This window comes from Pinus tabuliformis, chromosome 5_2, assembly GCF_031772625.1.
Source record: "Pinus tabuliformis cultivar Carrire ecotype Pingquan chromosome 5_2, CPIR1, whole genome shotgun sequence".
In the NCBI taxonomy this organism is placed as follows: domain Eukaryota; kingdom Viridiplantae; phylum Streptophyta; class Pinopsida; order Pinales; family Pinaceae; genus Pinus; species Pinus tabuliformis.
Window position 1 is genome coordinate 1,024,082,637 of NC_142306.1, and position 26,271 is coordinate 1,024,108,907.

At 35.7% G+C, this 26,271-nt stretch overlaps 1 protein-coding gene across 3 annotated transcripts in view; it reads left to right on the plus strand.

Annotated features, from left to right (window-relative positions):
• The window catches only part of LOC149162734 (fatty acid amide hydrolase-like), a 346,996-nt gene that overhangs the window by 175,478 nt on the left and 145,247 nt on the right, over positions 1 to 26,271 (plus strand). For all 3 annotated transcript variants that reach the window (XM_089437357.1, XM_089437358.1, XM_089437356.1), the window contains exons 9-15: positions 1,499 to 1,574; positions 1,686 to 1,757; positions 1,859 to 1,910; positions 19,711 to 19,782; positions 20,028 to 20,108; positions 20,445 to 20,548; positions 20,762 to 20,854. In XM_089437357.1, coding sequence (XP_089293483.1) covers positions 1,499 to 1,574; positions 1,686 to 1,757; positions 1,859 to 1,910; positions 19,711 to 19,782; positions 20,028 to 20,108; positions 20,445 to 20,548; positions 20,762 to 20,854 — 550 coding nt within the window. The remainder of the gene's footprint in view (positions 1 to 1,498; positions 1,575 to 1,685; positions 1,758 to 1,858; positions 1,911 to 19,710; positions 19,783 to 20,027; positions 20,109 to 20,444; positions 20,549 to 20,761; positions 20,855 to 26,271) is intronic.

Sequence of the window (26,271 nt, forward strand, 5' to 3'; positions counted from 1 at the left end):
CTTCTTTGTCAATAGAAATCCATAATGATAGTGCCAAGTAGATACATTAGTTTTGAATGTCCTACATTTCATTTCTATTTGTGTAAAAGAGTTTAGGATATTTGTAAAAAGATCTCAAGATTTTTATCAATATATTTTAGTTTAGAATTTGTATATATACTTCATCATTTGAAGTAATAGTTGTTGGGGTTTGTACGAAGAAATCTATTCTCCAATGTAAAATTGTTCATTGAGCTCAAATGGACTAACCATTAATACAAAGACTTTTCACAGGATTTTTTTGTTGCAATTTATTGGTGATGTTTTTCTTATTGTAACTATTGTTTCCACTGTTATTCTATGTATGTTTATCATCTGAAATCTAATTGTAAAACAGGAGGTGAAAAATAAGATATGTTATTGAGCACCTTATTTGGACTATTTTTACAATTTGTATGTTTTCTTCTGAAGTGTGATTGAAAAATTCAATGCTTTTCAATCACTACTGAAGCACCATTTTTCGCCATTTCATAAATTCAAAAGATCCAGTAAATGTAATTAGCTTGCCTTGTGATTACTCTTTTAAACATTTAGTGCAATATCCAGCTTTATTGACTCCATTTCCTAATGGACCCGTCTTGATCTTCCAACCAAACCATTTTAAAATCAAACTCTGAGCCCAATAACTAGCTTGAAACTCCTAGTGAACAAAGCTAAATCTCACAGACAGATCCCTCTTTGAGTTTAGAGGGTTAAATCCTAAACTTGAAAGTGGTTTTGATGTTGCCTCCGTGGTTTTTTCTTCAGCCTTGAAATTATGGAACGCTAACACCCGCTTCGTGCAACATGGAAATAGCATATGTACACTTAAAGACATACTAATTAAGGACAACATTGAAGTTTATAAACTCTGAGAGACAAGTTCTCTCTCCTTGCTTATGTAGGAAGGTATCTTGTGCGACCGCATTGTTGATGTATATCTACAGTAATTTAGAATGAAATTTATGAATTGTTTTAAAACAAAAGGTTTGGAAAGCATTTGTGAATAATATGCCAACAAATGAGTAAGACTTTTACATTTTAACTAGGTCAACATTTCTTTAAATGAAATCTATTCAATCTTGTCAGGATCTTCAGATTGGAGCTAAGTCTCCTCAGTTATGTGGAGAAGGGTTTGTCTGTACAGTTGTTACCTGGACCATTGATGCCTATTCTCTTGCAACTTTTTATGCAGTAATGTAATATAAGATACTTGCTTTTCAACAAAGAAAATGAAAAGTTTGTAGACACAAGAAATGGTAGCTTAGGTCAGTTTGTGGCTTGTCAAATATTTCAAAAATTACGTGATAGAACTTTTCAAGGCAGTCAATATCTTATTATGAGAGTAAAATTCATTGTCGGAAGCTTTTGTATAACATTTTAGATAAAATACAAGGGTTTTGGTTTAAGATTTGATTAACCACTCTACTTTCTGAGGAATTCCTTTTGTAGTTAACGTTGACGCTTGGCCCACTTTCAGGATCTGTGCGAATGCCAGCAGCAATGTGTGGTGTAGTTGGTCTTAAGCCCACTTATGGACGCATACCCCACTTAGGGTGAGTCCAGTTGTAATTTATATTAGCAATATCTCGCGTGCAACGTAGTAATACTGAGAAGAGGAAAATGCGATGTATCAATGTTGTAAATTAATCATTTTCTTCTGACAGTGTGCTTCCATTTAACTGGACGGTTGGAATGGTTGGTGTGCTGGCAGCAACGGTGGAGGATGCGCTGATTGTGTGAGTAAATTCTTCAGTATATACATTTATGACTCTATCAATATCAAATTGTTTGCTTCTATTTTAGATTAGACTAACTTTAATCGTAGTATCTTTTTCAGATATGCAGCGATTTTGGGACATCTTCCAACCGATCGATTGGTTTCATTTCCCGTAAGTTTATCTCACTACAAAGAAGTACGAAAGTTCCGAACTTGTAGTCCATTTTTTGAATTTATCCTCAGTTTTACTGACCATGTAAACTTGAATAAGTCTGTAGGATTGTTTCAATAGCAGATAACAACATACCTCCATAAGTAAATCTGTCGTCATACTTTCATAAAGGGAAATTCATTATATAATTGAAATGGAGTGACAAAATATAACTACTTCGTGTAAGATAAACTGAAGTACTTCTTGATAAGTTCTTGCTCGTGAGCAGATCCTTCTAATGATAAAGTAAGCATACCACTAAAACTGTCTTCCTTCCAGAACAAAAGTGAGAATGCCAGTAATGCAGCAACAAACTAAAAGATCAATTGTATCAGACTTACTTCACTTAGTACCTATGAACACAGCCATCGCTATCATATTGACGACAACCCCACTTAGGAAGTCATAAAGTTCCAAGAAATAACACGAATGCAGCAGCAGATGTCGTGTTGTAATTATAAACTTTAATGCTCCATCCGTATATTTATGCTAGACCATGAACAAGTGTCTAGTGTCTAGGAGTTTCAGCGTATATATTTACATTTTTTTACAAGAACAAATTTACCTTTTCCAATAGTAGTAAAAAGAGTACAATAACAAACGTCCCAGTCATACTTGATGGGTGGACTTTCAATTGACAAGACAAAGTTGAAATTCAAACATAATTTAGTATGTTTTGCCCAATCATAATTCCTTTGATTTACAAGAATCACTTGCCTGCTGAATGTTGTTAACACTTTGTAACGATTTTTCTTTTGATCTTTTATCTTTTTAGACACTGCCCCCCCCCTCCAAGGCCAAAGGCCAAGATGTTCTAGCAAGGATTACCATATGAGAATTCTTTTATCATCCAATCATGGAGAAGAAGACAAGTTCTCTAGAGTCGGTTATCTTTAACGGTCAACCTGCTGAGAGTGTGCTTTAATCTGATTGGCATGAAGATCAATCACCATCCCCTGACATTGAGAGTCTGCCTCAACCTGCCAGGGATTATCCTGTACAGGGGGGCATCCTATTCCACCCCACTCCCTTTATCTTAGTCATTTGATTTGACAGCATGGTGGTGTAATTCTGTGTAATTCCTCCAAACAGCCTTCCATTTCTTTGCTTTTTTGGTTAGTGTATTTAAGAGGGCAGCCTCAAGAGCACACTTGGAACAGGAAATGGTCATGTAACCTGTCTCATACCAAGATTTTCACCTAAAAGCTACATGTTTGCAGTTAAATATAAATTTAAATCTTACTGTCTACTAGTGGCTGTAATTGGCCAAGCAAAATGGTCCTTGATCTTAAATAATTTTCCAACTCTAATCATATAGTAATACATTCAGCACAATCATAACACCTGCTGATGAAGTTATTCCAATCACCCATAACCTTTTTATTCTTTTCTTTGGTTTCTTATGAAACAGTTCGGGGTTAGGCAAGAAACTAGTTGAACAATGAGGGATGTGAATCAATTTCTTCTAGTGAGACTCAAATCCCACACTACATCCCTTGTTTGAATGTTTCTGGAACATTCCTTAAACATAAATTGATTAAGCATTGCCCTAATTTGATCTAGGTTCTCATAAGCATCTGCCAAGCATGGTCTTATTATTGTCAAATATGTGAAGGGATCCAACAATAGGAGAAATCATTGTGATTATACCCTTCACCTACCTCAAAAGATCACCAAACAAACATCTAATGCTACGGTTCTTAAAATACATTACTAGTTTCTTCTCTTTTGTGGGGAGTTCATTGGCCTTGGGTATTAGGAGTGTCCTTTCCTTTGCTTTCATCCTAGAGGGGTTGTTGGGTTGATACCACCTAGTATTTTTTGTTAAGGCCCTATTAGCCCAAGCCACTCCCTTGAGGACACTACCTACACGAAATCCAATAATATGGATGTTGAAGAATGTAACTAGTGTTGGTCTTCATATTTGTATTTGTCAGAAGAAAAGAAAAATAAATTTTATTGTAAAAGAAAAAATATTTTTGAACCATGGGTTTCATGTTCTTTTTATTTAATTTCTTGGGCATAGCCTGCATTGAAGGCTTCTAGGTTTTTTCATTAGTCAAAAGAGCCTTTGTCACATTTATTAGACCCTTCTTGGGCATTTGTATCATGTGAAGAAATTTATTTTTGACTCAAAGTGTCATTTGTCACCTTCTCACCAAGTTGGCCCTGTTGTCGCACAAAGTGTCTAGGCACCGCGACAACGCTCAGGGTAAGGGTTGTCACTCTAATCCTTATTCAATCTGTTTAGACTCTCTCCTAGACAAGTCAAGGGGGGTAGTCCCTAAGATGAATGGATGAAGATAGTCTATGGAACACAAGCTCTAGGAGATTTAGAGATGGACAACTTGATGAGTGTAAATGAGTCCTGATTAACTGAGATAAATAGATCAAACACTAATATGACCAAGACACAACCAAAAGATAGAAATGATTATAGACGAGTTCCTTTATATTCAATTAACCATAAACTAAATGAGAACAAGTTGCCGAGAGGAATTTATAAATGTGATGAATAGTGACGATCATGAACAATTAAATGTAAACACCCAAAACTACGATATATTCTAGCAATTAAATCCCATGAAGAATTATGAAATTTAAATGCTAATCAATGATTCTAGATTAAAATGATTTTCATTAATAACCCAGATCTAGAATAATTTATCATTCTCCAATAGTCAATGATTTTAAAACATTAATTGCACCTGAAAATAGATAAATCACTACCACAAAAAGACACCAAGGAACTTTAGATTAACAATTTAATTATTCCTTAGGCAATTAATTTAATGTGGTCAATGAAGAAATCATTTTTTTTTTTAATTTTTTAGATTTTTAATGTTTTTTAAATATTTTTTAAATGAAATAAAAAATGAAAATCAAAAAATGAAAATAAAAAAATCAAAACACAAAGTCATAAAAATGAAAAGAAGAAAAACAACTTAGAATCCAAATATACAAAAATAAATAAAACCCCAGAAACCCAAGTCAGAAAACCAAAAAAATTACAAATCTATGCACAAAAATGGTAGATCTATCAGATCTGAGGAGTATGAGTCCAACTCCACTCCCAGATATGATAATCTAAGGCTCTCAATAGCCAAATCTATCAATTTTTCACACAAAAAATTAAATTTTTAAATTTTAAAGGAGGTGCTAACTCAAAACCCTTTGTGAAAATTTCCAGATCCAAGAAATTTTAAACCCTTGGACTGCAAAAAATTTGAATAATATCCTTGGAAAATTATGTTGATAAACCCCAGAGATCCAGATCTTACCCTCTAGAGCCTAGATCTGGATTCTACACAAATTTTTTCCTCACAGCTATAGCTGCACGACAACAAGAAAACACCCATGTTAGAAAAATAATTACAAAATTTACAAATTGCAGGCTCTAATTAGCTAGATCTATCATTATGTTGCACATAAATTAAAAGATTTTTAAATTTTAAATGTGCTAACTCGAAACCCTCATGCATCAATAAAGCAAAATATCTTATGATAAGCCCGGGATTAATTTCGCTGGGCTCTTCAGAAAACATGTATTGGGAGTTGGTTGGTCCAACTGAAAACTTCCCCTAATGCTCGAGGATATAACTCAAAATTTCCCTGCAAAACTCGATCCAACCATTTAAAAATAGAGCGAAAAAATAATAATAAAACTTCGGCAAATAGAGATACTTGCTATTACGTTCAAAATTTAAATTATTATTCATACCCCAGCAACCTAAGTCACCTAACACGGGGAGTTGGGACACGTAGGATTCGAGATTCGTGGTTTCAGATTCGGACACGCTGACCCCTCGGAACAGGACACGTAGGATTTGTTATATATTATTTTATTAAAAATCTATATATATATATATATTAAAAATTAGATATTTCTTACACAAATTTTAATTAATGATATAAATTTATTGATTTCAAACATAGATCTTCATCTATAGCTATTAGCATGCATAGTACATATAAAATTCAAATAAATGTGAGTGGTACTGGTCACATAAATGATAAATCTATTAAAAATTTAAATCATGATTTATAATTCATAACTGAAAGACAACTTACAACTACAAGATAGTAAGATAAACACACTAACAACTGTAGTTTTCTCATTAAGTCATCAAATAAAAATGTGTTACATAGGTAGTGCTGGTGCAATGCCAATGGAAAATAGAAATAGAAAATATAAAACAACTATAGGTATACAAGCCTCAAGGCATCAATTAGCAATAGCATCAGAATCAGCATCACTGTCCTCATCATCATGGTCCCCACTGCTCTCCTCTGCATCCTCCTCCTCCCCTGTATCCATAGCCGCCTCTGCATCTGCTGGTGTGGAGGTTGACCCCGCTAAGTCATCAAATCTAACAGGCTCTAGCACTGGATCATTGAGATCCATGCTGGCCAATGCCAACTCAACAATGATTTCCAGACCCATATCATCAGGAAAGACATCCCACATCTTTGTCTTTCCCCTCAACCACTCTTCTCTCTGCTTGTAAATAAGACGAAGGTTGGTGTGCACATACACCATTGTCTCTGCCCTAGACTGCTCAAGCCTGCTCTTCTTTACATTATGCAAATTCCCATATGTGCTCCAATTCCTCTCGCAACAAGAGGATGAAGTCACCTGAGAAAGGAGCCTCATGGCTAACTGCTGAAGAGGAGGGCTTGTTACCCCATGATTTGCCCACCAAGAATAGGGCTTCTTAGCCCCCCTGTCTCTAATCACATCATAACCTCCAAATCGACCACTGCCAGTGGAAAACTCTGTAAAGGCATCCTCCACCTCAGCAAGCAATGCACTATCCTGATAAATCTGCCTGAATGTCTATTTCCTCCCCTGTGAGATTTCACCATCCATGTGAGGAGGGAATCTGTAGGAAGGTCCACCATTCAGTGACTCATGGCTGTAGTATTTGGGGTTCAATGAGTGAGCCAAACAATGTAAAGGTGTACAATTCTTGTCCCATCTGCTAACAAGAATATCATGTATGGTATCGCAGAAGGCCTCTGGTGATGTCTCATACTCGAGGCACTCACTCTGTAGAATAATGCTCCTCAAAGACTCAATCATGGAATCCCATTCTTCATAAACCTCTCCTAGGATGGGTTTGTCTGTATTTGCAACTCGAAGCAAAGAAATGATAGGGTCCATGATCCGAATAATTAGATCTACCCTCTCCCACCAAGCATCATCTAGCACTGTGTCCTTCACTCTTTTAGAGGCTACCTGATCTGTCTTTCTCCAAAAAGACCAAAACTCAGAAATAACCATGGACCCAAGAGTGGTCTTGACCTCCCTCAGCCTCTTCAACATCATGAATGAAGATGCAAACCGTGTATCAACAATCTTCAACAATGATAGATTGTTGTACTCCTTGTAGATAGTGAGGGAATTTGTATGATTTTGCACAAAGTTACGGATATGTCTTGCATCCTTAATAATGCTTCCAATCCAAAGCACATCAGAAGCAATGGATTTCAGTGCTAAGTTCAATAAATGGACAATGCAAGGTGTCCAAAAAACTTGTGGATATTTATCTTCCGCAATCATGCCAACAGCCTTGCAAACAGGTGCATTATCTGTAATGATTTGCACACAAGAATCAACACTTACATCTTCAACAACTTTAATAAATAACTCACCCATAAATTGTGCATCCTTGTATTCACCAAGTGTATCCACCGCTTTCATGAAAACTGGACCATTCAAGGAAGACACCATGAAGTTGATGATTGGGTGTCGTGCTGGATCTGTCCATCCATCAGAAACAATGCTAACCCCAGATGTTGACCATGATGCTACAATAGGCTCAAGCATTTTTTGCACCTCTTTTTTTGCCTTCGTCAACAATGTGGTTCTCAGCTTCTCTGACCCAGGAGGCACATACCCTGCTGGAGCCTCTTGAGTTAGAGCTCGAAACATCTCAATAAATAAAGGTGAACGTGCAACATTAAATGATATGAAGTTTTGATAGAGTAAGAAGGCAATGGTGAGATCAAGCTCTTCCCGTCTCTCTTTTTGGAAAATCTTGTCCATTGGACCAAGTGCTCTTCTTTTTGATGCTTGTCCCCCAGTAGAAGTAGAACTCTCAAATGGAAATTTGGTGGTGGTTTTCCTCAAAAATGTAAGGGGGACTTCATTCTTGGGGTTTTTTAATTTTGAAGCCACATGTTCCATACCAACATTGGCCTCCTTTTCCAATTCTTTTCTCTTTTGTGAAGTAATAGCTCTACAAGCTCCAATCCCACAACTAGGTAAAGCCAACAAATGTGATTTCACATAGTAATATGTGCTTTTGAAAGAAATGTTACAAAAGTTGCATTTCCATTGCACATTGCCTCCTCCCTTTCCCTTGTTGTTTGGCCCATCCTCTCTTGTGGCATATTTCCACAATGGATATTTATCATTGTCTTTAAGTCCTTTTCCCTCAACATTACTTGCAGCAGACTCTGATGATATTGGGGGAGGAAGGGCATCTCTACCCATGACATTCTTGCCCTTCCTTTGCCCCCTAACTGCTGCCTTTGATTGAGCCATGAATACTGTTACCTGTAAAAGAAATGAACAACAAATTTGTAAATAAAAAATCATATACAAACTGCTGTAAAAAATGCATGGAAGAAAGACATACATGATAGGACTAGCTTCAAATTATTTTTTTAAACGATATCCACCAAAAATGAGTGCCAAAATATAGAGTGTATTGTGTAACAATAGTAAGCTACTAAGCAGGTGTTCAGATATCCGTAAACCAAAATATGGGCTAGTCAAAATGTTGAAGTTAGATAGGTCAGCAGGTGTTCAGATATCCGTAAACCCCTCTCCTTTAATTGCAAGGTGCTTGGATGGTTAATGCTTAACAAAAGCCTAGTTTTTAACTTGTTAAGGATAGAATCCATCATTCAAACTTAACAGATGGTTTCCACATGATTTATCATAAAACAGAGACATTTTTAGCATGTCTTTTGGAAATTCAAGGTTTCCAGAGTATTTTGAGAAGTTTATTCAGAGACTAGCTTGTTGTATGCAAGCCATTTCTGGGGAGTTATAGGTTGCAGGCATCAGTGTTCTTGAAAGGAGACATATTCTTATAGGAGCTTGATCATGAAGCATAGTTACTCTTAGAATAGGTAAGGACCATAAAAGATATTTCTGAAAGCAGGAGAGTTTTAATTAGAACGGGTTACCAACGACCACTGAGACACTGTTCTCTTTGGTTAACTTCTATTATAAAGGAGCCATTTTGGGGGATGGATAGATCACCAAATAGTTTAGCAGAGGTCTATGGAACACCATAACACTTGCCTCTTCTTGTGTGAAAGAAAATTAACATAAAAAAAGGATGTCTTGCCGTTACAATACACATAATTAAATAGATTCCAGATATAAAGTTATTTCATTACAAATCGACCCCATTCATAACAACCGCAGGGTCCATACTATTATAATGTAAACCATTAATGGTTCACCACCCCATTCATTAGTTTATGGAAGAAATTGCATTCTACAAACAGTGAGATCAGAAATGCACTTACTTGGTGGTCGATTCTCCTTGCTGAATGCTCTACTCCCTGCTACAAACCCTTCTCCACTTGCCAATAGCTCACAAAACACTTGCCAAATGAAAATATGCATGGCTGTAATGAGCAAACACGCCTTTTTCATACCCGCGCAGGTCGCTTTTTGAGATTAGCGAGTCCTGGAAACAGGACACGATCGTGACACGCAGATGAAAATCGTGACACGACTTCGGATTCGACGAGTCAAGAGAGGACACGACGTGTCATTGGATTTGGACACGAATCTGGACAGAATCGTGTCAGATTCGCTGGATTCGGGATTCGAGGGGCCTTTAGAGTGAATCCGGTTATCTAGCCAGCAACTGAGCAAGATACCTGTACTCAAATCACTCTTCAGAAGCTATCATCAATGGCTTTAGAAAAAACTATGCATGAAATAAAAAACATATTACAACATTCCCACGAAGAGTAACACCAGCAGAAATTAACCCCAAAGTCTTTCTTTATTATCCAAAAAAAGATTACAGCAGAGCCTTTCGTTAAGCACACGAGTCAAAGGTCAGATGAATCGACTCACAAATGACTTCTTATTTAAAGATAAATCCTCCAATGGCTAGTTTGAGTGATCCTCGTCAAAGCGATCTCGACCGTTGATGAAGATTAAAATTTCTTTTAATCTCACCCGTCGAAATATTTAAATATTTAGGGAAATTCAAAAATTTTCATTAAATGCATTTTAATTAACTCAAAAATAAAATTTTTGAGTTAATTTCCACAAAATTTGACTTTGACTTAACCCCCACGGATCAAAGGTTTAAAATTTGGCAAAATAATTAATTTACCTTAGTCCCTGGATCTTTTAAAATTTAATTTTTAAGGACCGACTGATTTTGCCTTTGGAGAATTTAAATTTACCTAGGACTTAGAATTAATTAAATTTCTGGCTTGAGATTTTAATTAATTTTTAGCCATAAAATTTAATTAATTAACCTATGAGGAGATAAATTATTTTTCCAACCCCCAAGACACTTTACATCATCATTTTCATATTTTTTACATCATAAGGGGAAAACCCATGTGTAATAGACCCTCATAGACTACACATTTCTGCGACACAAACATAATCCAACAGACCAAGCAATTTGTAATAAAATAACCTAACCAAATAGCTAGGATTATTCCCATATTACTTTTACATAGACTCGATCTAGAACACTAGGATTCGCCTAAGATCCTAGCGACAAAATCCATTCCAGCTTTGGGGTAAGACTAGAGGGAAACTCTGTCGACCATCCGAGAATGGATCAGTGACACAAAAAATCTCCCAGCATGGAGATCGTCACTATAAAAGTAGGTTTACCTAGGTCATTACATACATGAGACGAATCTGTTGAGATTATTTACATTATACACATGCAGAAAAGGTTTACATAACATATTGGAAGTCAAGTTGATGATGATAGTTGTATGACATGAACACATCGATTAGACACTATCCCTTTTGCGAAAAAGGGGGTGTACTGCTATGGGTCGTTGGCACGTAGTGGTCAACAAGCCCTATCTTGGAGAATTCGGCCTAGAAAGAAGGAATTCAACCTTGTGGAAGTAGTATAAATAGAGACAGCTCGAATCATTTGAGGCACACACTCACAAGTTCGATCTACAAAAGAAAGAGGATGAAAAAGAGAGCGAATTGCTGGAGAAGAAGACCTAATTGAAGGAAGAAGCAAAATCAAAGTTTGGAGCATCTCTCTCTCACATGTGCAAAGTTTTTCGGGTTTTTGGACTAGTAGCTGGGGCCAAACTTTCTGAAGTTACTGCAGGTCCGAAATTCTGTAGCTGGGTGCCGAATTGTGGATTGTAGTTGCATATAAGAAGCTGACACTTGAAGACTTTGGCTGAGATAATCTACCTGAAGGAGGGGCCGAATTGGTGAATGGAGAAGGTCTTTGGCTAGGTCAAAAAGGGTCTTGGATTGTCTCATCTTGATTTGAATCTACTAAGGAAGAGTTTGACTAGGTTTTCCCATCCTTAGGGGTTTTGCTTTGGCTAAGTGCCTATATCTTGTGTTCTTTTTCTTGTGTTCGTGATCTTCATTTGTTTGGCATTTATCTTGATGATGAAGGAACATAATAATAACAAAAAGGAAGTAATATAACATCACAAGAACTTGTGAAAGTAAGAGAAATCAAACTAAAAGAAAACCTAATCATATCACCATAGATTTCTTAGCATGGTTTCAAAGCTAAGGTCAGTGATGCAAAATGGCAGTTGAATGATCACTATTGGTTGGAAGAACAAAAGTTTCATGTCTACCTTTCAAGGCCAAGCCATCCAAAAGAGAACCGCACTGATTCTACCCATTTCTGGGCATGAATATAAATCTATATATGTGAAATTAGGTTGCAGACCTCGGTGATTAGATCCACATAATAGTACTTAGAGCCACTACAATAAAAGAAGCTGAATTCTTTATGAGATAGGACAAAGTTCAGTGCATGAATGTTAGCTTCAATCTTGAAGTCATCAAGTTTTCTTACCAAAGGTTTCATTAAGATGACAGAATTATAAAGTTTGAGTAAGCCAACAAAGAAGAGATCATAGGCCAAGTTGTTTAAAGGCCTTAGAAAGGACTGTTAGAAAGCTACAAAATCACCTAAATCAAACGAGCCAAGGAATCTGTGGAAAAGGACGAAAATCTATGCAACTATATATATAAGTTCTAAGCTCAAACAGTGGCATAAAAGCCAAACTCCAAGGATCACAATGTTTAATCTATTTTGAGAAAACTAAAAGGTCATCAATCCTACAATTTGTGGGACATTGAAGATAATCTACATCCCTTACGAAATAAGTATCTAAATCCTATTAAAGAAAGTGAAAGAATATTCTATCATTGAACAATGTATACCTCAAAAGGGAGCAGTCTATATCAGTCTGTGAATGAGCCTGTAACAATCTCTCAAGTATTTGAATCATTTCAAGGAGATCAAGTCCTCATCTCTTTTAATAATATTGGACCAGAAAAGGAAGATTGAAGTATGTCACATTAAAGCAACAAGAGTATATCTCAAATGCTGTATTGAAGAAGGCATTATGCACCAGCTTGTGAAAGAAACCTTGGAAGTCAAGTAAGTATTGTTTCTTTTTGTTCTTTAAGTCTCAATCATTTAACAATGTGTCTTCAGTTTGCAAGGAGAGCTATACACTTCTATCATGGAAGACTAAGGTATGTATTTCTTGTTTACTTATTAAAATTTAATGTCTTAAGATCTTAGGGTTTACAAGTTCTTATCCTATCTAGGGATTAGCTAGTATATATGTAAACACTTTGTCTATTCAAATCCTGTCCCATAATGTCTAAAGTTTGTAAGTAATCTAATAAAGTATAGATTTGAATTTTGAAAACCCTATAATTGATATCTTAAAAGACAACTTAGGGTTCAGATCTAAAATCCCTAGTTTCTAATCACTCTCTTATACCTGTATGGGTATTACTTGTCAAGTATATTTTTCATGTACATAAAGAAATGCGAATCTTATGTTATGATTCACGGTAAGAGGGAAATCTTCAAGAAGAAGCTTTCACATTCCCACAAAAGATAAGTATCGTTTTCAACTTCCTATATATTTAGCTTTATCTTTGATTATTATTCTCTCTTGTATTTTCCTTAGAAAGACTAAGTTTGCAGGTATAAGGATTATGGTTAGATTCAAAGGAAGACTTCAAAAGAGTTATATCATAGAATAACCCTTGTTGCAGAAGAAAACCTACAAGCATAGAAAATTTTAGGGCGAATGTTCGCCTTTTGGCGAAATTAAGGGGTTTTAAATTTTTAGTGGGCGAATATTTTGTATCATAGTACATTTTTACAAATCACCTCAAATAGCCCACCTTATTTTAAGGGAGAGGGTAAAAAAGGTAAATTTAGCCCTTGAAATTAGGAGTTACAACCTTCCATTCGCCCATTTTCAAGAATAGGTTTTATTTAAGTGAATCCATTCGCCCATTTTCAAGAATAGGTTTTATTTGAGTGAATCCTTTGGCCCAAATACCATATTTATAAAAGAGGTACGGTAAATTAATAAAAATATAAATAAATGAGAGGTATGGTAAATAAAACATTTTTTATATTTACTCCATAAGTCACCTTATATACATGCAAAGGTGTAAACAAATAAAAATATAAGTAAAGTGGAGGTATGGTAAATAAATAAAACGTATTTTTATACTTACTCAAAAGGTATGGTAAATAAATAAAAATATAAATAAACTAGACGCATGGTAAATAAATAAAACCTCTTTTTATATTTAGTCCATAACCCTCGTTCTATTTATGAAGGCTCAAGAAAGAGGTTTTATTTAAGTGAATCCTATGGGCCAAATACCATATTTTTAAAAGGGGTATGGTAAATTAATAAAAATATAAATAAACGAGAGGTATGGTTTTCAAATAAAACATTTTTTTATATTTACTCCATAAGTCACCTTATATTTAAGGACACTAAAAAAATGCCTTATATTTATGTGAAACCTATGGGCAAAATACTATGGGACAAATACCATGGACTATATTGTTATTAATACCATGCAAAAACACATTATTAACCCTAATATTAGTATTAATAAAAATAAAAATGGCACATGGTATTGACCCATGGTATTCACCAAAATGGCATATGGTATTGACCCATGGTATTCACTTGGAATGTAGCCTATTTAAATGGGGGAATTAAACCAGCATAGATCCATCTTTACTCTGGATCTACTAACACCCGAGAGCTATCAAATATCGTGATATGCAAACTAGCATAGAGTGAAAAAATATTTGATCCGATAAAGAGTAAAAATGGATGTTGTAATTTAATGTATGTTAAACATTTTAGCTTGGTTAAAATAAAAAATAAAATAAAAATCAACTATTAATTTTATAAATTACTAATAGTAATTTTTAAGCTCCAGGTTTATGATAACCCATGGTATTTACCCATGGTAATGCCATGGTATTCATGTGAGCATAGACTATTTAAAGGGGAAATTCTATCATCTCAGATCCATCTTAATTCTAGGTCTATCAAGTGCTCAGAGGGATAAATAGATTTCATCCCCCTAAGAGTGGTAGATGTGGAGTTAAGATGGATATAGGTTGGTTTTTATGATAATGAAGATATTAAATAGACTTGGGAAATTATATTGTAAAAACATCTTAAGGTGAATGGTTAAAGCATAGACATTGGACAAGTATATTTGTATACTTCTGTTTTAAACTGAAACAAATCTAGGGCTAAAAGGAATGGATTGATTGCACTAGTCATCCTTCTATAACTTTCCAACATATGTTGGAGTAAACAAATTGTAATTTGGGTAATTTTTCTAATTGCAAACAGGAACATACTTGTGTATTGGCAGGGTGGTTACGAGGTCCCTAGAAGTGATGAATTTGAATTTTTCGTGGTTTTATATATAGTATTAGGTTTTTTCTCATGCTTTCTGTGAATGGCACGGGTGAATTTTATCCTACACCCACTAGGTTATCGATATGTAATTTCGGTAATTTTGATTTCAAAAGATATTTTAAAGAAATGCAATGATTTCATTTGTGTATTCAATAAACACAAGATTTTATAATTGAGTAAAATATTCGCCATGCCTGGTGAGAGATTCGCCAAAAAATTATATATACATATCATATTATTGATAAAATCGCCTTCCATTTTTTCTATATACCATGGAGATTCGCCCATTTATTATACATGTAAATTTAGGGGGGGTTCTTAAAATTTTCCCTGCCTACAAGGTTTGTTAAAAGAACAACTCAAGGTATGTTTGATTTGATATTTTGCAGATATTCTTCAAATGAAAAGGTATGAATATTCTTCATTTGAAATTTGTTTTATATTACTTTCTTATATCCAGGGTTTGAATCATTAAGATTCTTGTTTGGGTGATTAATCTTTAGATTGAATCTACCCTTATCAAATTATTTCTTGTTGTTTGCTCATTTTGGTGAAACCCTAACCTTTAGGGTTCACTGTAAAACCCTAGCCCTTCGATGCTTAGGGTATGTTAATGATGAAACTCTAGTGCACTTAGGGTTTTTGATAAAATGTAGATCACATGATAAAATCCTAATGTTTAAGGTTTTGGTATTGTCATAACCCTAGTCTTTTAGGGTTTGTTATTAATGTTTAGAATATATAATGAAACCTTAGATTCTTAGGGTTTATGAAAAAAACCCTTGTAATAGTTAAAGTAAAGTCCTAGGTGTATAAGATTCTGAATAATTAAAACCCTAGCTTAGTCAAAATTGTTGGGGTTTGATGTTTGTATTGATACGAGTAAATAATAATATAAATTGCTAGTATGTGTCATGTCCTCAATTAAAATTTTGTCAAAGAAATTTTCAATTTTATAATTTTGGCAACTAATATAGTATTAGATAAATAAAACTTAGGAGAAATAAGTTGTGGAGAAATACATTTTAGAGAAAAGGCAAAGGTTGGAACTTACGAAAAGAAGAAAACTAAAGTGAAGATAAGTTGTGGAGATTACCAAAAAGGGAAATCGAGTCATGGGAAAAATCAAACCATGGTATCAAAGCATAGTGTGAGATAAATTTAACCATGGTATGAGGAAGGGAAAGCAACAATAAAAGGAAATCTAGAGCCTCATTTTGATTATTCTATTTGCCATTTCATTTCACAATTGGAAAGTTTGCTTGAGTTGCTTAGCCAAGTCAACTAGTGTTGTTTAGCACAAGAAATTTCCAAGCAGAAATTGCACTCTCTTTCAGAGAACTTCGAGTGTCTTCCTAGTGAAGTAATTTGGGGAATCCAATTCAAGATTTCCATAAAGGTTTATTGCAGGTATTCACTTAGTTTGCCACTCCTTGGGCGTAGAGGTAGTTTGAGTTGCTCATTGTGGAATCAACTATAATGGGTTCGAGTTCTGGATATTTTGCAGGTGATTTTCCCTATTGTTGTTGGTGATTTTGTAGAGGATTTGCAGGGCATAGATTAGCATTTTTTTTGGGTCGCAATTTCTCTTTTTGGAGCTCATTGGGGTTTACTAGTTGTTCCTTGCGCAGGGGTTGAGCAATAGTGTTTTGCGAGGTATTGGAGTTAATTTTGACCAGAAGTTTGAGGAAGTGATTTTTCTAGGATTTAGAGTAGTTTCCCTTTGGGGAAATTGTGCATTCTTGCAGCAGTTCGATTTTTGTAGCTCATTGGCAGACTGTGAAGGGCTACACACTTATTTTGGGGTTTCAGTGACTGGTGGATTCAACTTGAGATTTTTCTGGGCTTTTGCGGGTTTGGTGAGAGGAGACCCCAGTTAAAATTTCAAAATATTTTGTTTGATATTCGGCCTTGAAATCCTCATTCTTATAGCAGGGTGAATTGTTAGTAGCCTGGTTTAGCTGGGATTTTCGCATTATTTTGGGCATTCAGGGTTAGTTGGAATTAGATGAAATTTTTTATGGGTTTTATTGGTTGGAGTGTGAGGAGCCTCTCTCTAATTTTTCAGAATTTTTGGAGCGGTTTTGAGAGTTCATTTTTCAGGATAGTGCATGAGAGAAGGATGACTTAATGGCACATTTGGGACCCTGGTATTGTTTACAGTGACCGTTTGGGCCAAAAAATAGTGGCGGGAGGGCACTTGTTCAGGCATTGCTTGAGGACAAACAAATTTTGGTGGAGAGGACTACCATGTCCCCAATTCAAATTTTGTCAAGGAAATTCTCAATTTTATAGTTTTGGCGATTAATATATTATTAAATAAATAAAACTTAGGAGAAATAAGTTGTGGAGATGTTAATTATATTTTGAAGAAAAGATAAAGGTTGGAACTTAGGAAAAAAAGAAAATTAAAGTGAGGATAAGTTGTGGAGATTACCAAAAAGGGAAATTGAGTCATGAGAAAAATCAAACCATGGTATCTAAGCATAGTGTGAGAGGAATCAAACCATGATATGAGGAAGGGAAAGCAACAATAAAAGGAAAGCTAGAGCCTCATTTTGATTATTCTATTTGGCATTTCATTTCAGAATTTGAGAGTTTGCTTGAGCTACTTAGCCAAGTCAACCAGTGCTATTTAGCACAAAGAATTTCCAAGAGGAAATTCCACCCTCATTTCGGAGAACATCGAGTGTCTCTCTAGTGAGGTAATTTGGGGAGTCCAATTTAGGATTTCCATAGAGATTTGTTGTAGGTATTCACTTAGTTTTCCACTCCTTTGGAGGAGAGGCAATTCGAGTTGTTAATTGGGGAATCAACTATTGTGGGCTCGAGCCCCGGCTATTTTGCAGGTGATTTTCGCTATTGTTGTCAGTGATTTTGTAGAGGATTTGCAGGGCGGAGATCAACATTGTCTGTGGGCTGCAGTTTCTCTTTTTGGAGTTGTGCTAGGGTTTACTGGTTACTCTGCGCAGGGGTTAAGTGGTAGTGTTTTGCCGTGTATTGGAGCTGATTTTGGTTGGTAGTTTGAGGAAGGAATTTTGCTGGGATTTGGAGGAGTTTCTCTTTGGGGAAATTGTGTGTTCTTGGAGCAATTTGATTTTTGTAGCTCAATAGTAGACTGTGAAGGGCCACACACTGATTTTGGGGTTTAAGTGACTAGTGGAATCAACTTGATAATTTTTTGGGTTTGGTGAGAGGAGACTCAAGTTAAAATTTAAAATTTTCCGGGCGATATTCGGCCTTGAAATCCTCATTCTTATAGCAGGGCGAATTGTTGGTTTAGCTGGGATTTTTGCACTATTTTGGACATTTTGGGTCAGCTGGAATTAGTTCAAACTATTTCTAGGTTTTATTGGTTGGGGTGTGAGTTGGAGCTTGTGGTTAAAATTTTAGAATTTTTCAGGCAATATTCGGGCCTGAAATCCTCATTCTTATAGTAGGGCAAATTGTTGGTTTCGCTGGGAATTTTGTACTATTTTGAGCATTCCGGTTCAGCTGGAATTAGCTCAAAATATTTTTGGGTTTTATTGGTTGGGGTATGAGGAGCCTCTCTAATTTTTCAGAATTTTTGGAGCATATTTGAGGCCTCAAATATTAGTTTGCCTCCAGTAGCAACAACAATAATTTTTGGGCAGAACGCGCAGCGAGTGAGCCATTTCAGATTGGAGTTTTCTTCATTCTCACCTGGGTTTTGCATGCTTGCTTTAGCAAGCCTAGGTGCACACATTCCACTATATTTTGTACTCATATTCTCATTGGATATTTAATAAAATGGCTCAGCTCTATTATTTCTGCTCAACAATGTTCTAAATTTGTTGTTCTTGTGGAGTTTTCAGATTGCATGTTTATTTGTTTGTTGTAGCTAGTTCATGTTTTGATATTTCACTGTATTTCTCTAGTTAGAACATTACAGTGGTATCAAAGCATTCCTTGTTTTGCTGTAAAATTTGTGGTTTTGTTTGTGCAAATTGTTTATGAAGCTTATGGCTAAAATTCTTGAAGCAACTTGCAGTTAAATTTATATTTGGAACATTACAATGGTATCACAGCACGATCTTGGACAGCTGTGGGGAAGTTAGCAATATTATGGAGGTTTTAGATATGCATGCACAGTGATTGGTGAATTTATGGACACTCCAATGACACAAAAATGGGTAACATTGACAATCGTGCTTAGAATAGTTTAACACCATTCACATTCCATAAGTGTTAATCTGTCCTGACATTGTAAAGTTCTACTAAGATAGGGTCTTTTTCTTGACTTTGCTCAATATATTCCCTTTTTAATTGTAATTGTTGACTTTTATTTTTTTAATTGTAATTCTTCACTTTAAGTAAATGACAAGTTGTTTTCTTTTAGGTACATTACTAACAGAAAAATGCATGCTCATATGGATGTATTAATTTCTTGAAGTTTAAACTTACATGCTCTTATAAATATATTGTTTTATAGTGTTGGTTAGTCTTCGTACTGAAAAAAATAGTGTTGGTTAGTCTTCGGGTTTACTTTTTTCCTTAGTGTTGATAGAAATGTTGATCGTCTTTTTATAAGGAATATGACGTTATTGGGAAATTGTGGGTATGGATTTAAGTATATATTATAATATTAATTTTGGACATAAAGTATGCCAAAGGCTAACTATCTCTTTTTATCATTTTATTGATATATAAGAGATTGAAATGTTACGTCCGTTGCATAGGAGAAGCGATTTGTGAATTAAATGTGACTTTTACCTTGCCGTCCGATGGTAATCACTTTTACTTTTGGCAGCCTCATACAAGGCTACCGTTGCTGGAAAACGACAAGAGCGTTGGTAATCTCAAGCTTGCCAAATATACCAAGGTGGCCTTTTACAAAGCTTTTTAACTTGTAGCTTTTTATATTTTCCTTAGCATTCTTAAATTCATGTAGGTTCAAAGGGATGAATTTGATTTGCATACAAACTGTGGAAACTAACTAGAGCCAACGTTTCGAACTGTTTGTGCATATCTGCGTTTTGATGTTTTTAAATCTTTTTTTCCTCATTTATTAGAGATCACACCATTTATACAAATTCTTACGTTTTACTTTATTTTGGTCTTGTTCAGTGGTTCGAGCATTGTGATGTCGATATAAGGGATACTTGTCGGTGGGCATTAAACTTATTACAATGCCATTATGGATGTAAGGTATTGACAAAGAGATGTTATATTTCATGAGTTAGATTAAAATATCAAGTGAATATGGAATTTTGCTTTAATTAGTCATTATCTAAGTGTAAAATATGCATGAGTAGATTTGGATGCTACAGGCTTGAAAATATAATTTCTTCCAGAGAACATATCATGCCCCTAAAACAAAGCATTTGCATATCTTGGAATGGAAGTATAAATCCTATTTGGAGGACTTGCGAATAGGTCATAGGTTAAGAGACTTTGTAACATGTAGCTCAAGAATAATAACAGTAGTTTCTATTCTCACTCTAACTGATAACTTACGACAATTTATGTATGGCTTGTTCAAAGACACTTGAGGTGACTTTGCCAGAGTTGGAGGAAATGCGCCTTGCACATTATATTACGATTGGTTCTGAATGTGATGCTTCTTTGGGTGTTGATTTTGCAAAACTGTATGGATTTCTCACCTTTTTACATTTGTATATCTCATTTCACTAAGTAGAAGTGTTTTCACATCCATATATATGGTTTTCTTTATATGCAAAATTAAATTTGAGCCTTTGATTAATATTTCCTGTTAAAGTGTGGAAAAAATGCACATACAAAAATGATTTCCTTGGAAATGCTAAGTTTCAGCTTGAGTTTGACATCAGTGTATTTGTCAGAGGCATGGCAAGATCAGGTGGAGATACGAGGATTGCATTGCATGTTTATAAAAACTTTAGCAGCCGAGAGTTCCTTAATGCGCAACGACTAAGGTAAGCTTAAGATCTGCAATGTGGTTTTTATTTTATTTTCAAACAATGCATTACTAATAACTACTGTTAGCATTTTGCACACATTTTCTTCTCTGACAAGTGTGTTACTGATCAAACCCTCACCTTAGGTGTTGAAGTCCCAAGTCAGAAGGTGAAGACCTAAGGGCAACTTGGGGAGTCCATCTAATGTCACCTGAATACCTCTCTCCCACTCTTTAGGTTGTGTTATCCACCAACCCACACTTGATGATAAAATCCCTAATCCAAAAGGTGCAATTTGAGAGGGAACTACTAGGATCGTCACTATTGTCACCTAAGCAATCTATCCTTTCATATTAGGTTGGCTCTCCTCCAAAAAGGGAGCTATCCCTAAGTAGGATTTCCAAAACCAAACAGTGAGTCACAAGGTTATATAAGAGTAGCTTTATCAAAACATTGTTATAGCACAAAAATGTAGAAAATGTGATCCCAAAAATGTAGAAAATGTGATGGAAGGATCAAGAGATTAGTGTCAATCCAAACAAGGTCAAATGGAGACAAGAGGCCGATCTGAGAGGAAATTCATAAATGTTTAAAGTCTGCAAATGCATGCCACAATAAAGCTTAATACTCCCATCCATCCCTTTTTTTAGATGTTTTGTTATGTGTAGACGCCATTATCCCTAGATTGAGAAAGACACTAGTATTATCTCTTGTGTCAATCCTTCGACCCTCTAGAAATATGTTCTTTCTTTTTGTTTTTTTTGGGTAAATTAGGGTTTAATTATGACAAGATCATGTATTTTTAGCATTTACTGTCTTGGATGTTAATGTCCTATGGTTAGTATTTGTTTGGAATATATTGGAAAAAACAAGAGTGTCATTTTATGTGCATATTTCAGCCCTACATTAAAGCTGATGTCTAGGATTTAAGTATTTTTATATGCCTTTTAAACCACATATAATTGTTGTAATTTATTCTCTTGTTCACCCCTATTCTTAGCTCTCATTTTTCACTTTATTATCAGAGTTTCCAGGCCCTAAATTTTTCTGCTATTATAAACTATTATATTGCTGCAATTTCTGTTTTTCATGCTAGTTTATTACAGCCAAGTATAATTCTTAATCGTGTGTGTTTGAGGTCCTATTTTGAGTCTATATTGGTTGATCTAAGCCTATAGAAAATCCATAGGACATTTGAACTCAAATCTGGATTTTACTCATAAATCCATCCTTTTTTTCCTCCAAAATTTTGTTACTTATCGATTCCATAGCATTAGATTGAGAAGGCCACTAGTTCTATCTCTTGTATCAATCCTTTAACTCTCTAAAACTCCTTTTTTTTCTTTTGTTTAGAGGTAAATTGGGGTTTAATCAGCATTTATTGTTTTGAATGTTAATGTGCCATGGTTAGAATTTGTTTGGATTATATTGAAAAAACAAGTGTCATTTTATGTGCATTTTCTATCCCTAAATTAGGGATGATGTCTAAGGTTTTAGTTCTTATATACCTTTGGTTCTTATATACCTTCTAATCTGCATAAAATTGTTGTTCACACCTATTCTTATCCCTCATTTTTCACTTTATTATTGTAGTATCTGCAACTTCTGATTTTTCATGATAGTTTATTACAGCCAAGAGTAATTTCTTAATTGTGTGTGGTTGAGGACCTAGTTTGAGCTTTTATTGGTTGATCTAAGCCTCTAGAAGAGACGTAGGACACTTAGAACATGAATATGGAATTTTCTCATAAATCCACCCTAAACCCTAATTTCCTAACCCTACTCCATAGTGGTAAATCATTTTAGAACCCTTAGGGGACACGTAGCTTAATCTGATTGGATTACTTGATCCCTAAGATCTACTAGGGAAGCCTCACTTGTGTTGGATTGTATCAATTACCAAAATGAAGGAAGTAGTTGCTGAAGTAATTGTGGTGATAATCTCATTGTTGCACATTGTTTAGGTCACTTAGTGAAGCTTTGCACTAAGGTTTTAAATTTTTCTATAACATGGACCTTTTGCATGTTGATCTAGTTATCATGCCTAATTTTAGTTGTACACTCTCTCTTGTAGAGATTTTGACGTAAACTCTGTCCTATTCTTGGATGAGGGCAAGTTCTCCTTGAGAGGATTGTGTCCACATATTATGACATGATGACCCATGGATTGAGGAGGAAGTTAACAAATTTTTATATGACTTCATTGACTTTCCTTAGATTTAGTTAGCAAATAATACTCGTTTAATGTAGGAGAGAATAGACTCCCTCTATAATGAGGAGCAGTCTCTCCATTATAATGGTTGTTGAACTTGACACTTAAGAGGATTGAGGAGCTCTCTCCTTGGACTTCATTTGTACACCACATGGTTGGAGCTTGGATGGATGATTGGAAGTATAATATCATTTTATATCAGGCTTTCATTATATACTTTATTTTCATATGCTGATTTTTGTGTTACAAAATCGTTGTATCATGTTACTAAGTATCCTTCATTTGGATAAAATAATGTGAGGATTCTTTCCCCGTTATTACTATTGTTGTTGTTTTAATATTTCATTTAATAAACCCAATCTTCACTAGATTAACATGACACCACTTTCATAACATTGCTTAAGTATGGCACCGCTAGCCTTCCAAGTTAGTTTTCTACTATAAATTTCAACAAACTAACGTTGATTTGTGGCATGCATAGCATCCCTAATTTCCCTACACTTTCATGCATTCACCATCTTTGATCTATGCTTCCTTGAATCCATTTTCCCAAGGTGTGTTTAGGTACTTGGTCTTATATTTTTCACCTTTATCTTTCCTTCTCACACTATTACCACAAAATTTCACACCCAAAGATGTAAATTCCCAACACCTAAGTGAAGACTTGTGGAACTAGGAGCTTGGCCATTATCACCTCACCAACTCTTCTCTACACTTTAGACTAAAGAAAAGGTTCCTAGCCAAGGGGGGCTTCCTTATAGGTTGTTGTTACTTGCCAAAATGGGTAACCCCTAGGAGAAAAATTTTCTCCTATTTTGAACAATTAGCCAACAACCCCACACATTAGCTTGATGATGATGATATGCCAACTCTTCCACCATCCGCACCAGTTGCTACACCTCACACCATCCAACATTCCACTTGGATGAAGGTGGGCTACCACTTGATCATTTTGCAATTGGATGCTTTAACTTAATTTTTTGGGCATTTAGTATGGATAAAGGGGTGATTTGGATGATTGACTGATCTTGATTGTAAATTTCTAATTTCAACTTACCAAGGGGGTTAACCTTTAGCCCTAGTATAGTGGGACCTCCCTTAAGGCCTTATGGTTGTGGGAAGGACACTACTTGGAAAACTTAGATTGTAATAGTGTATTCATTTTCCCTTACACCATACTTGACACTTTCCATGTCACATTATAACCCCTTGATACCACCTCCATTCTTCAGGTATAACTTGTCATTAATTCATTGGGATATGGCATCCTCTTATCCACATCCTTAATTAGGGGTGTAAAACATTGTCTTGGAGGTTGATGTAGCTAAAGAATTGAAAAGCATGATATGGCCATAATGAAAGAAAAGAAAATCAAAATGCAAAAGATGGTTGTGACAAAAGTTAGCGTGTGGGAAAAAGCCTAGCATGAGCTCTACCCTCCTCATTACCCATCATCTAATTCCTATGCAATTGATGCTCCATCTCATTAAAAAGGAACCCTTGCATGTCCCTGTTGATTTTTGGTAGCATTGGATGTGCTCTAGACTTGAAATTTAGAGGAGAGGCTAAGGCACATGAGATCTCCAAGACCCAGAAACTGTTTTGAGAAATTCCACTCAGATGAGGAGTTATTAAAATAATTAATATTTTTAATGGGTTCCTAGGTCTAAATTTAGGAAAATAAAAATATTAATGGGTATTAATAAAATTAAGGGTGAGTGATCTTGTCCTGGGATCAGAGGGTTTTATTGGTTCTGGGGACCGGCGGCGGAGGCACAGCGGAAGCAGATAGGGTTTCAGTGAGATGAGGATTTTTCCATGGATGGGCACAGAGGAGGGGGCTCCACCCCCTCCTACAAAGCAGCGGTGGTCAACAACAGCAAAAAACCTTCGGATAATGGCAGGAGTAATGCGGAGGATGGAAGGAAAAACAGGGAAGAGGAAGCAGAGGAACCCATATCGACGGAGAATGATAGCACAAAAGACAAGGAGGAAAGGGCCAAAAAACAAGGAACAAAAGACAAAAATCGAAAGGGACTGTGTAAACCCAAGGCTGAATTCACTCCAAGAGTAGTTTTAAATAATCCTGAGCTGCAGGCGCACAGGGAGCACATGCAGACTTATGCAATCATATGCAAATTCATGGGACTATGGCCCACTGAAAAAGCATTACAATCTTGGATCAGATACCACTGGAAACCTAAAGGAAGCATTGATCTTCATCTAGGGTCCAAGGGTTTCTTTACTGTGGTGTTCACCAACATTGAGGATAAAGACAGAGTGTTTGAAGGTGGACCCTACTTTTATGCAGCAGCAGGGCTCTATATGAGGCCATGGAAGATGAATTTCGTTCCGGAGAAGGAAACCTTCACTTCAGTGCCGGTATGGGTAAGACTCTACTCTCTACCTCTTGATTATTGGCAAATAGAATCACTAGCTGCCATAGGCAATAAATTAGGGAGGTTTGTCAAAGCTGCTGAAGCCACTAGGAGGAGAAAATATACATCCTTTGCTAGGATCTGCGTGGAGATGGATCTATCTGGAGCTCTTCCGGATGAAGTTATCTTGGAGGTCTTGGATGAAGAATGGGTACAGACAGTAGACTACGAGCATATTCCATTTAGATGTCGTAGCTGCCATGAACACGGGCACCTTTTAAGAGACTGTCCTCTTAGCAAAGGAGAAAACAAAGGAAACACTAACACAATGAAAGATACAAACAGTTTTCAAAAAGTAGTTCACAAAGGAAAAAACAGCAAAAAAGGGCCAAAACAACACCAAGTGGGAGGTCAAAAGGCCAGTCAGAATCAGTTCCAAGTTCTTGAAGAGGATGAAAAAATAGTAGGAGAAGATCAAGTGATGAAGGAAGGATATGAAAGGAGGGAAAAGGAAGAAGATAATGAACAAACGCAGGAAAATGAAAAACAGAAAGGAAAAATGATGTGTGTTTTAGAACTGGAAATGGATCAGGAGATGAACCAGAGTGAGATGGAAACGGAAGACAATGAGCTACAGGAGATTCTGGATAGAGAAAACCTAGGTCTAAAAGGGTTCTTACATCAGGGAACTACAAGTGGGGTAGAAACAATACCACAAGAAGAGATCATCAGAATTCAGCAGTTATGCCTATGGAAAACTCAGGCCAAGGGTTTGGAGGAAGTAAACAACACTGATAAACAGAGGAATGAAGGAGTGAAAGCAGTAAAAATAACTCCGGGGCTCG